The 13,192-nt window shown below is 37.5% G+C and overlaps 1 protein-coding gene across 9 annotated transcripts in view; it reads left to right on the forward strand.

Moving 5' to 3' along the window:
• Positions 1–13,192, forward strand: part of cep112 (centrosomal protein 112) — a 137,449-nt gene that overhangs the window by 20,786 nt on the left and 103,471 nt on the right. For all 9 annotated transcript variants that reach the window (XR_003598669.1, XR_003598668.1, XR_003598670.1 and 6 more), the window contains 4 exons: positions 5,974–6,060; positions 9,650–9,749; positions 10,137–10,255; positions 11,461–11,604. Coding sequence is in view for 6 of the 9 variants with exons in the window: in XM_028042060.1 (XP_027897861.1) it covers positions 5,974–6,060; positions 9,650–9,749; positions 10,137–10,255; positions 11,461–11,604 (450 nt within the window). In the remaining 3 variants the exon portion in view is untranslated. The remainder of the gene's footprint in view (positions 1–5,973; positions 6,061–9,649; positions 9,750–10,136; positions 10,256–11,460; positions 11,605–13,192) is intronic.

Here is a 13,192-nt window from a genome sequence, read left to right on the forward strand (position 1 = left end):
AACACACTGGAAATGGGAGGGAATGAGGCAGAAACAGGGCAGACCTTTTCCCTTTGATGTTCAGATTTGTGATGTTTAAGCTTGAGAGATTTTGTTTCTCTTTTAATGCTTGTAGAGATTATATTCATCAACTTAAATCAGTGCCTTTTAGGGGAAGATTTGGAACAGAGGAAGTTATGTGTATGGAGGTATTTTGAGGTGACTTATCCGTCTGCCTATTTGTACCTGCATTTCACACTCACACATTGTGAGTTTTTGTCCTCATGTCATAACCATAAACAAACAATTACAAACCTATTTCTTTTAACATCATTGTGTTTCAGTTTATTCCTCTTGCCTAATCATTGTTAAATTGATAAACTATTGTGATAATATCACTTCTCCAGTCTCCTACACTGTAGTCTTACTTTTTGACTAGACCTCTGTTGAATGTGGTCAGTCAGTTTAAAGGGGGTGAATGTTTATGCAACCATTCAATTTATGTTAAACATTATGTCATTATTTTGTAGAAATCCCTTTTCACTTTGACATTAAAAATGTTTTTTGGATTTTGTCAAGAATGCCAAACTTTGATTTGTAAAAGCAATACAAGGGTAATACATCCAAGGAGGTGAATACTACTAAAAAACAGAACAACATGATGACACTTTCTACTGATGTGAATAACCTTTTAGGTTGGGAGATGTTTGACACATTTATTTTTTATTTTTTGTAACGTCTGCATCAGATTGTGGTCAGTGGCCACAGCATGAGTAGGAGCTTTAGCCGCTAGATATGAACAGCTTGATTCAATAAAATAAGAGAACTAAAACACCTTCAGTGTTGATACAGCTTGACTGCTGTTTATGCCCTTTAGAGGGAGGCTATGTGTGCAAGACATGCCTTGAGGTAGAGCATTTCCCCGTAAGCTTTTCTTACACATATGTGACAGCTTATAGGTGAGTTGTGGAGGATGTATTGCAGGAGCGCCAAAGTCCCGTTAATCCTACAGCACACTCTGAAAGTGCTTAGTGTTAAGAGGGCCGGGCCTTTATTTGGAAATTCAATTAAACTGTGACTGATGAGTCAGTTTTAGCTCAGCGCAGGCCTAAGGCTAGAGATTACAGAAGATACTGACAGAATGATTAAATCACACAGCCTTTCTTTTAGACTTTCTGTGTACATGCCATCTTGAAGCTTTTCCCTCGGCACCTGACCTCAGGGAAAGTTGGCAACAGCCTGGTAGATGTGTGTCAAGCAGTCATGGTCTAATGGTCGCAAGCCCCCAACTGGGGATTGCTTTCTGATGCCATAATGATGCAGTCTCTCTAATCTAAGGGTCTTCTGGGATGAAGCTTGAGTTCTGTGCCTGTGATTTAGAGGGCCATGGCCTGTCTTATCTGATCGCTTTTGAAAGCTAAAAAAGGGTAACCTTGTGAGTCTCAGTAGTTTTAGCGGGGACTAGTTCTGCAGCTGGCTTTCAAGATCCTGCTTGAGGCATGGAGCCATGAGGGATTTACTATTTCATAATAATAAAGTTACTATTTCAAACATATCTCCTCTGTTCTTGTTACCTTAGTACTTTATGGGTTTAGAGAATTGGAATGGAAGTCTCTCGGTTTCATACGCGCATTCTTGTTTTTGTTCAGAATGCTTCTTGTCAAAAACTATAGGAGAACAAATTTTAGCCACAATCTTTGTCCAGCCTTTTTACTTGGTCAGAAAGGTATAAAATAACATCCTGTTAGGGTTAGGAAATGGTCCGTAGCTGTTGCTATGCTTTCTTCATGTCATCAATTCATGCTTTTCACAACCCAAATTTCTAGAGTTCAGTCCATAAAAGCTAGATGGGTCAAGCTTTTAATATGAAATTGCAAGGATGGATGGTTGACTTGATGGTTTCAAAATAGCAGATATGGACTGATAGAGGAAAAGAAGGATGAATAGATAGATGTAAAAGGTTACATGAATGGATGGAAGGACAAAGGGATGAATAATGGTTGAATTATTAATAGATAAATAAAGGAAAACTGGAGGAACGCGTACAGATGGATAACATTTTTGTCCATATTTTTATGGGTTAGGGGGAAAAAGTGTGGAAAGAAACATTTGGCTATCCATAGAAATACTTCAACCAAATTCCTTACTTTTTATAGAAAAGGCCTAGTGAGCCATAAGCAGAAGATGATTTTGTGAATGTATCCCCACTTTAGAAATAAAGGCCTTGACCCCCCGGCCCCCTGGCATTCTGATATTGAACGGAAAAAGAAACCGATTCCGTCTTCTGCTCGCAGTCCCGCTCTCAGATCCCCCATTCACCCCTTCTTCTTCCCTCCCTAGCTTTCATCCTCTCAAAAGCAAAGTGTCAAAAAACATGGCATCTTACAGCGCTCGCTTCAACTCAGAAGAAGAGAAAAGGGAAGGAGCTGTACCACCCAGTCGGGGTTGATTGAAGACATCTCAGAAGCCTTAGGTGTACGACATTCCTCCTCCTCCTCCCTTCACCGACGCTTTTATAAACAAGTTTCAAACACCACTGATCTAGTTTGACAAACTTTCTCCAAAGAGCATTTGAAGAGAGGATAAGAAAGTGACACCCCCACATGAGCCTTTTTTTTTTTTTGTTCAGGCACCGTTAGAATCAGGTCTCTGCCTTACATTGTGCTTTTCAGTCAACTCCTCTCTCTCTCTCCCTCTCCCCCTCCTTCTGCTCCTCTGTCTTTCTCTTACTTCTTTTTGACTTCTTTCTTTCTACTCTGACAAGTCTCCTGTGGTCCTCTCAATTGCACAAGAAATAGCATTAAATGAAGAAAAATGATGGAGAAGAAAGAACAGAATACTTAAACGAGCTCTGTCAAGGATGCAGTGTGAATGTAGCTCAAGTGCTATAATGAGGAGCGGCATCCAGAAGGCAATTTCTGCATTTTAGTTGGACTTTTATTTTTAAAAGAGCGCTAAACGAGAAGGGAATTGCTGACTTCAGAGTGAAAACCTGAGCTCTTTAGTTTTGTTCCACTGTTTTAGTCCTGAAGCATGACTACATTTAGTTGTGTGCTGTTGATGTCTTCATTGTGTTCTGTCATTATTTACACACATAAACAATACCGCAGTTAAATCATGTTGTTTTCTTTTGATATTTATCTTAGAGACAAGGTCTAATGAGCTTTCCCTGTGCCAAGTGACATTTTGGGAATTTTTCAGCTTAATGGTTTTGATGACTAGAACAAACAAGATTTAGCCTCGGGATGTTTTTAACCACTGACTCGCTCACACACACCCGCACGCCCGCACACGCACACACACTCCCAAGCACATTTTCAAAGGAGCAACATTGTCACCCTGCTGCAGGTTTGATTAACGTACCAGAAGATACACAGACTATACATGAGTGGTGACATCAAAGCAAACAGCCAGACAGTTTTTCTGTCAAAGGTTTCTTTTGTGCCTCCATGTGCTGTGTGTTTGTGCAGAGAAACATCCTCTAATTAAAGACAGCAGGTTCAAAAAAAGAGGAAAACTAAGATTTTCAATGATCAAATAAAAGTATGTAAGTTAGTGAGGTACCAGAGTTTATTATAAACGGATAATGTTGAACATAATACAAATGGTAGAAAAAGATGTAATGTAAATCTTTACAAGCCTTCTTATTTGGTCATTTGTTTTGTAGATGAACAGTCTGCTAAGTTATGGAGTGTTCCATTTGTAAACACAAATGGCTTTTACTTTTATTTAATTTCTTTTAACACTTTTTGTCTTTATTGATAAGTAGCTGGACAGGAAGTTGGGTCAAGTAAGAGGAAAACATGCAGTAAATGTCTCAAGGTCGGAAATCAAACCCAGGATATTTGCATCTAAGACTGTAGCCTCGTCATATTACAAGTGGGGTTGGCAGAGGTTTATATATATATATATATATATATATAGACACATAAACAATATTGCAGTTAAATCATTTTTACTGAAGAAAATGTTCAGTTGCTAAATTGTTTTGCTCCCACTCAGAATAAATCCAAGAAAGGCTGAATGGTCGTATAAGTTTGCTGTGGTAATAAAAACATTGTCATGGTTTCATTAAAACACCCATAGTTCTGTTAGTATTGTTAGCATCTGTTAGTGATTGTGTTGCTTCAGAGTTGAAATGCATTATTGCTGATTTGGAAACAAATATGTTACCAGGGATCGTGCTAAGCCTGGAAACTTCAAATATATAAAATTTGATTGCAACTGTATCAATTTCAGTTGGGGTGCACCGATTGCAGTTTTTTGGCCGATCACAGATTACCGATCTTTTAAAGAGCTTAACTTGCCGATATCAATTTTGGCCGATACTATTTTATTTTTGTCTGAAATGTTGCTCAATATAGCAAGAAAATTGTTGAGTTGGCAATAGTGGGGTAACTATTGTTAATTGTAAACATGTAGACATAACTTGGTGGGCCGGTCTAACAGTTAAACCTTTTTCAACAGAGAGCAAAAGAGGACAGTGGTTGATTCTTAGACGTTTGCAAAGATCGGTGGATAAGATCAGCTTCACATATAAAAATCCACCGATCACTGATCTCCCAAAATTAAGGAAATTGGCACCGATAAATCAGCTGGCCCATAAATTGGCCGGGCGATAAATCGGTGCCCCCCTAAATTTTAGATATGAATGGATAAAGAAAATGAAGTATGGACAATTACTTGTAATTCCAGAATAAATTTATATATGTCCATCTTTATCAGGTGTACTGTAATGACAGGAACACCTGATAAATGTCCATATCTTCAAGATGGACAACCAGTGGATTTACTAACTGTAGCAGTTAACCTAACTTATTATCATTGCTAATTCAAGAACATATTCTCTTGTTGACTTATATTACTGTGTGTGTGACTGGTTTAACACAAATTCAAGTTGTCAGAAGTGCATAAAACTGTTTTATTGCTGCAGCTGTAAGTAGCACATGTGCAAAGCTTGAAACTTGGAAATTCTGACTTAAGGGTGTAAAATGCGGTGCAGCATGAGTTTGATGCAACAGCATTCTCAGATCTGACTTTAGTCCGCACAAGAAATCATTATTTTTATTGCAAAAGACTGTCCTTCATGCTTCAAATAGAGGCGTTGATCTTTGACGTTTTTTTATTTCAATTTGGCAAGATTTCACTCAGTGCCTCCCTGACCACAGACCACAACAGAGAAAATGAACAACCTTTAAATTAACACAATACGATCACTTAGATATGCTTTGTTTTTATGTTTAATGCATGTTTTCTTCTCTGACACAAGTTTTTATGAAGTTTATACAGTTCAAAGATTATGGGGTACTTTTTCAAGTCAGTCTTTCCCAAGTTGGATTCAAGTTGTGTACAGCGAAGGCCCTCAGGACATGCCTGAGGTAAATATTAATGATTAAATCCTCTTTATATACCATGAATAAATGATATGAGAAAAAGGCTTTTACTTAGTGATCTATGATTGGTTCGTAGGGTATACGTGGTTTTAAATCAAGGTGCTTCCTTAGTTCTTGAAGATATGGTCTAAAATTTCCTAACACAATGTTGAAGCTGATCCCTTCTTAAAATGGTGCATTTGAATAAAAACGGTCATCAGTTTGGCTGCTATGCTAATATTTCGCAGCCATTTTGTGCTATTAAGTTTCAGTCACCCAACATCTTAATTACAGTTGTCTTTTTGTTTTTTGTTGTTTTGCTTATTTTCAATTTAGAGATGCACATGTGCAAATTTAAAGTATTTGTAAATATTTTTGGAATGATTTCCACAAATTTAATGGGAATTGTTTCATGTTTGGAAGATGGTTCATGATAATTGTATCTTTTTTGGCCTCTCTTATAGTGTCTCTGCAAAAACAAACCAGTGCCAGAGAATAGATCAATTTGCAGTGGTTTTCACGTTCAGTTTTTGGAAACTACAGCTAAATTATAGAGTAGCAGACGTGGTGTGACGAGAGGGTTGTTTTCTTTTGCATGACATGATGTTTCATCTGTTCTCAGACTGAGATGAAGATCAAACTGTTGGAGGCCAAGCACCAGGAGGAGAAACTGAAAATGCAACAGAGACATGATGCAGATGTTGAGAAGGCAAGAATGAAAAACACGAACTCATGACAAACTAACTTTACTTCTGTTTATGTCACCAGTTTCTTTTTAATATTTATCTTGGATTTTTTAAATGAAAGGCTTTACTTTTAATATTAAATGAAAGGAACATTGAATTTAATATAGTTTATATTTGCCCACAGTTTTAGTGTTTATTAAATCAAGTCAAAATCTGCAAGAGAATTTTGTAACGGAGGAAACTGAGAACCTTAGTTTCTGTTTGGAATCTGAACATGATAGGCAAATCTTCTGTGCAACCTTTTAATCTGCAGTTGCCATCATAAAGCCATTAGAAGGCAAGTCAAAAGTAAAGGAATGCTTCTCTGATCATCTCACTGGTCTCATCTCTTCAAAGCTTCTTGTCAGATGTTGAAAGCAGCACTAAAGCTGGTTTATTTAACATTATTTAACATCTCGTCCTTACATGACTTTCCTTTGCTGCCATTGAGGCTTTTAAGGAGACAGTTTACCATTCACTTAAGACGATAAGATGTTTCACAATAAGCAGTATGGCACCACACTCTGTGATGAGCTTTCTACCTATGTAAATGTAGACCGAAAGTTATCTTAAATTGATTGTTACATATATTGGTTCAACGATGATTAAGTAGTACCTTTAAGTCCAATAGAAAGTGAGGAGTACTCATTTTTATTGGTGGTTATTTTTTCAGTATTCAAAGGACTGCTGGTAGAAATGTTCTGATCGAAATTTTATGGCTGCTGACCTCCATGGTATAGTCTTATTTAGCTTTTTGGATTTTATGCTATTCCTTTTTGAGAATCACAACTTAAGAAGAACAGCACAATTTTTTTTCTAATTTCTTCTGTGGAAGTGGCCATTAATTATGCATAAGATGGGGAGATGTGACATCACTCTGTGTGTCACACACTCTGTGTGTCACAGAGTGATGTCCTATATAAAACTTTTTTATAAGTTTTATAAAAACTTATAAAAAAGTTTTTATAACTTATATTTGTGATTGGTGTAGCTAATAGTCCTAAGACATCTGTCGCCAAGGGTGTTTCATAGAAAATGTGGAATCTCGCCTTACCTGAGATTTTCCAAAGCCTGCCAACATTTTCAAACAGATTATGTTGGATTAGAGAAAAAGGTTGAATGAATAAAAAGTATAACATTTATTTATTTATTTATTTATTTGGCACCAGCTCACGTTACTGGACTATTGTTGATCAAACCGCTTATTGAAATAAAGTTTGCTTTGATTGCCTCAGCTCTGGCTTGCTCTAGGCCTGCTCCATTTGGAACAGTTTTAACCATAAACAATGCAAAAAGCACAATGTAATACACACTCAGAAACATTTTTTAAAATTCTAACTCGTATATCTGTAACCAGTCACAACCCTTACTTGAGCAGTGCTTAAGAACCAAGATGCTCTCAAATGGACAAACATTTGCAAACAAATTACCAAAGGAAGGGGGCCAGTGGATGGAAAAAGCTGAGCCTTTGCAGCATTTATGAAGCCATAGTTAGCATGTGGCTGTGGCAGCAGCATCGAGGGAACGGTTAGCTGCTCTGCTAGCAGCTAGAGGCCGACTGTGGGGCAGCACCGTCGGTTCACAGACAGAAATTGAGACAGCGTCTCTTTTGGGGGTATCTGTGTTTCAAAGATTCCTTCTGCAGATTATTAAATATGCCTCCTTTGACAGCCATCCAAAAGATTTGCACTTGACTCATTCTGCGGAACAGCAAGTGATAAAATGGAGCAGGAAGATATTAACAAAAAGCAAAGAATAGGGAATGCTACACTACCAAGTCAGAAAAGTTCAAAGTCAGAGGTCTGGAAGTCTTTTAATCTGGTAGCAGTTTAAAATAATATGTCAAGTTTATTTCGGACTCAGGCCTCTAATTAAAGTTAATTAGTTGGGTTGAATTGGGCTCGGACACACTGTCTATGAGTTTGGGTTGAGTTAGACTTTTTTTAGGTTTGAGCTCAGCTCTGATCATAATATTGTGGCAGATCATTGTAGTTTAGTTGGTAATCCTAAATTTGTTCTCTTCTTCTGCTGTTCTCTGTCCTCTCTTTAATTCATTGGATTCTCTTTGAATTAGGATGTCTTCCAAAGACCTCAAAAAAGGGTAATAATGCACTCTGCCTCAACCTGACCCTGTGCCTCCGCCTTCTGTTCTACACCCTAAAAAGAAAAACAAAAATCTCTTGGGGTGGTGAAATGGAAAAAATTGGCTATCCCTAAATGTTGGGTGAACTTTGCTCCAGGCACCCAATCGTCCTTTCATCTCCTCCATCCCATTCACACCGGGATGATGACAGGCTTGGCTAATAAGGAGCGTCACGGGCTTCTAGAGTCAGACAAAAATAACATCTCCTATGGTTTTCTGCCATTCCCAGCAAGAGGAGCCTGTTTTTGGATTTAATCTGTGCTGTTAAAAAGTCATTTTAATATTCCACAGTTCCCAAAGACTTGAATTCCAGCCCTAAATTATTGCACAAGTTAAGGGAAAGCCTTTTTTTCTTTGCATATCTACGCACAAGCAATGCAACTGAGCATAAGTGCTTGGAAAGTTTTCTGCTTTATTTCCATTACTGGAGCTGCAGCTCTTCATTGCCTGATTTAACTAATGACACCCAGATGGCAGCAGCAAGCAGATGCACTTACCTCATCACCTCGGTGCAGGTGGTTCATTCAGCTGCTATTTTACTCAGTTTGTCTTTGGTCTCCTAAGGAATTGAAATTCATATAGTATTTTCCGATTATACAGTTCATATCCATATGTATTCTCTTAAAAGTGGCTCAGTTTCAAATAATAATAAAAAAGGTTCTATATTTTAGGAAATTTCTGTATTTCTATTTATTGATTGCCAAGAATACAAGCACAGTCTCTTTACTTGTGTGTCTGATCTTAAAGTTTTAAGATACTTTGGTTTACTTCTCTATGTGCACTCATTGTCAAAAACCTCAATTTGCTTTGTGAACCTATGAGATGGCATCCCAACTCTTGTCAGTGTTTGGTTGGGTAATTCTAATTTCCAGACCATATGCAAATGCATGTATGCGTTTTTAAATAGTCCCTCTTTCTTCTGATCCAGTTTTCCCACATTTAAAAGCGGCATTATGCATGCATTTAGAGAAAGTTACCCTACATTTAATTGTCCCCGTCTCTTTTATGCAAGGTGGCTAATCACTTGGGATGAATCATTATGAATGCTTTCTCTATCTTTACTTCAGTTTGCACTAAGACATGCATTTATAGATTTAGAAAGTCTTCCAGAGATTCATGACTTTGTAAATGGCTAAAATAGATGGAAAATGTTGATTTGAGCAGTTCCAAATCTCTCTTATATGTTGCAATGTTTTGCCAAAAACTCTGTTTGGGTACTGACATACTGAATATTCTGTTTAAGGATTATAATTATTATTATTTCTTAGTTTTGCATTGCAAAGATGTCAGTTAATGTGTCTTAACTCTTATAAGATTTAACATACTTCAATATGGCCATGACATAGTATACAGAAAAAAAAAAACACACTTTCATCCTAGCAGTATCTGTATGGTGCTGATATCAGTCCTTTTCTTCTCACACTCTTTAGATTCTGGACCGCAAAAATCTGGAGATTGAAGAGATAAAGAGTGTGTACAGAGTTAAGCAGAAGGAATCTGAGGAGATGAGCCGTAAGCTTGAAAAGAAAGGTGAGAGGTGACATGATTGCAGGGCTAACTGGAAGGATGTTTACAGTAGTGTCTCTGAACACTCAGAGTAAAAAGCCTAGGAAGGTACTATCCCACAGGAGATCATGCTGGTGCAGAGTGATGTTCTCCAGCTGTGCTGCTCAGTCTGTGCAGTTTAAGCAAATCATTTTTGCCTTTTTTCACCAATAGTTTAGCTATCATTTCTTACTTTTGTTTCCTTTGTGTTTTCTGTTAACTAAAAACATTTGATTTAATTTCATGTACTGACACAATCAATGCATTCAGGTAGATTTCTGTTTACATCCTTGATTTCTCCCCCCCTCGTTCATCCCTTAGAGGAAAGACCTGATTCCCTTTTTGTGTGTTTGTGTCCAAACTCTCCCACAGTTCAAAGTGTTCTGCGTGAATCCCAGATCATCTGTGAGAGCAAAGAGAAGCAGATAGCGGAGCTGAAGAAGCTCTCCGATCAGAGTGCTGACTCTATAAAAAATGAGTGGGAGAAGAAGGTGGGATACTCTGCAGTCCTGCGCTGCATAAGCCGCCTCAAGCCAGAGGGAAACTATGGGTTAGCGGGAGACCTCTCTGCAAGGAGCCAGGCTGTACTGGTTGAGAAAACAGATTCATTTCTTTCTGATTATCTTCCTTTGGGCTTTCAGTGAAGGCTTAGAGGTCCAGTCAGAGTGTTGATTCACTAATTTCTTCGGAGTTGCTGACTGTCTTTAAATATGCAGAATGTTAAGAATAATTAGGAATAATACTTTTTGGTAATCTTCCAGCAGTTTTATCTGAAGTATTTACCATTTTCTTTATCCCCTTAAGCTTTTCACATTTTGTAATCTAAAGGGATTGCATGTGTTGGAACAACACAAATATTTGTGAAGTAGGAGAAAAGTAGTTCACAGTATTAGAGGTTTTTAATGTGTCCCTTTGAGTCAGTACTTTCAATGCAATTACAGCTGCCAGTCTTTTGGATTACAATTGTACCAGCTTTGCACATTTCAGTTTTTTTCCATTCTTATTCACAATATAACCCTGTCAAACTTTCCTTCATACTGATGCATACGCTTGAACAATGTTCAAGTCTTGCCACAGATTTTACATTGGATTTACCTTAATTTCACTGGACCACAGTAGCACATGAATGTGCTTTGATCTGAACCATTCTATTATAGTTCTACTTTCATGTTTAGGATGTAGGTTTTTGTGGAACTTCAGCCATTGTTTACATTTCAAGTCTTTCCAAACCTTCCAGGATTGCATATTATGTGGCTCCATCTTCATTCAGATTAATTCTGCTGGAATATATATATATATATATATATATATATATATATATATATATATATACACTGTATGTATGTATGTATGTATGCATGTATGCATGTACATACAGTATATATGTATGAATGTCCTTAGGGCACTCTTGCTGTTTTTTCAATACTGAAGCAAATACTTATACAATTTCATGTATGTGATGTGACACTACATGGCACAGAATTAAATTATATTAAATGTGTTCATTATTGTCGGAGGAAAAACAGTGCCAGTTTCAGAGAACTTTCACAGATACTTTGCAGTCCCTCCATAGTGGGAACAAACGGTTCCTTATTGTCTCTCTGGGATAAGTTATGTCTGCAGGGGCAACTGATCTAAACTCAGTGCCAATAAAATAGATCACTGTCTAATCTGTAGCTTTTCTCTGCCTTTTCAGTTACATGCAACTGTAGCAGAGATGGAGCAGGAGAAGTTTGAAATGCAGAGGAAACACACCGAAAACATCCAGGAGCTGCTGGACGACACCAACCGTAGGCTGGCTAAGATGGAGTCCGAGCACAACACTCGTTCTCAGGCCAATGTACGTATTATAAAAGACATGTTTAATGAAGCGATAGAATATTATAAGGTTTTAAATGTAAGAACTATGTAGTGTGCATTGAGGCGTCCGTGTCCTGTTGAAGATTAGTTCTAATTTTGCCTCTTTGGTCACATTCAACTCTTTAAGACTATAAAAATGTATCACATAGAGACAATTTATATGAATACATATAAAAATAACTTTCAAATGATGACTTAATTTATAAAGGGGGCAAAGTTTTCTAAAGCAGCTTCTCACTGCAGGCCAGCTTTGTTGATTTATTTGTTAATCAGCCTACAGGAATTTGAAGGCTGCAATATACAAACAGCAGGTCAATAAGTGGCATAGGAATTTCACCACAGAGCATACATGCAATGCGTTTTCTTGCACTCTTGATCACATTCAAATGACCTTAGGCGACTTTAAATCAGCAATGTTCCATTAAATTTAACCAGTAGATAAGATGAATTACTATAGCTCATCTCTCCTGATCTTCTGAAGTTTATATTTGTTCTTTTCTTATTAAAAATAGCCCTTTATTTGTATTTTTTGTTAAACAGAGGTAATGCTGCACTTAAAATTATATACAGCAGAAAACCTCCAAAGGAGGTACTTGAATAAAATGACTATTACTGAGGTATGTATTTTCTCTGTATTAGCTTAGTACTGCAGAGATCATGAAGTTGACTACAGTAACCCATCGACATTATTTTTAGCTGACACAAAAATTATGAATGTAGGTTTTTTAAAGCTACAGTTGTTCTCAGACTAAATACCCCAACTTCTACAGGAACAGGACAAGGATTTAGTATTAGTGGTTAAATCCCAGGCTTTGTTTAGCTGTACATGTATACATCAGTCACAAATCTAATAATAAAACATCCAGCTTCTTCATTCCAAGCCTTGAATGAAAGGAGGCATCCTTTAACATCTGGGTGGGAGTGACTGCAATATTGCATGTCTGTCATCTCTTTAAATGTCTTTGATCTTAGTCCATATTAAATCTTACTCAGTGCTAAGATCGTCCTCAAAGATGTGCGCACTCACATTCACACACACCTTCCAAAGCTGCTGGGTCTTTGATGTTATAAAAAAGACTGTGGTGTCAAATGGGATTGTGCACATTTTATTAGTAGGGCTCATCAACACAGGAAGACAGTTAATTGAGCTGCTGTTAAAAAGTATTTTGTAGCGCTTTTTCATGTTATATATATTATCAGCATTCTGGGATTTCTTTACATATCAGCCATGCACATGCATCGCTTCTGGCCTTAATCTATCAACAGGCCGACATTTCAGAGGCATCAAACACTAGATGGAGCCCATGGTAAGGCACTTTTTTTAATAATTAAGGACAGACAAGATCCAAGAGAATAAAAAGAGCTCTTTGTCACTGAAAATTAGTTGCCTTCCTGCCATGTGGTTGGCTTGATCTTCAGACATAGTGAGGATGGCATTATTAAAGTGGACTTTGACTCGCTGCAGCCCCTCCTAGGGGCAGATTTTAGCGTCCGGGACAATTAGGCGTCTGGTGGCCATTTAGATGTCTCCGAGAGGGAACAGTTTAGTGGATGAAACTTCAAACCCG

This window comes from Xiphophorus couchianus, chromosome 16 (assembly GCF_001444195.1).
Source record: "Xiphophorus couchianus chromosome 16, X_couchianus-1.0, whole genome shotgun sequence".
NCBI classification, from domain to species: Eukaryota; Metazoa; Chordata; class Actinopteri; order Cyprinodontiformes; family Poeciliidae; genus Xiphophorus; species Xiphophorus couchianus.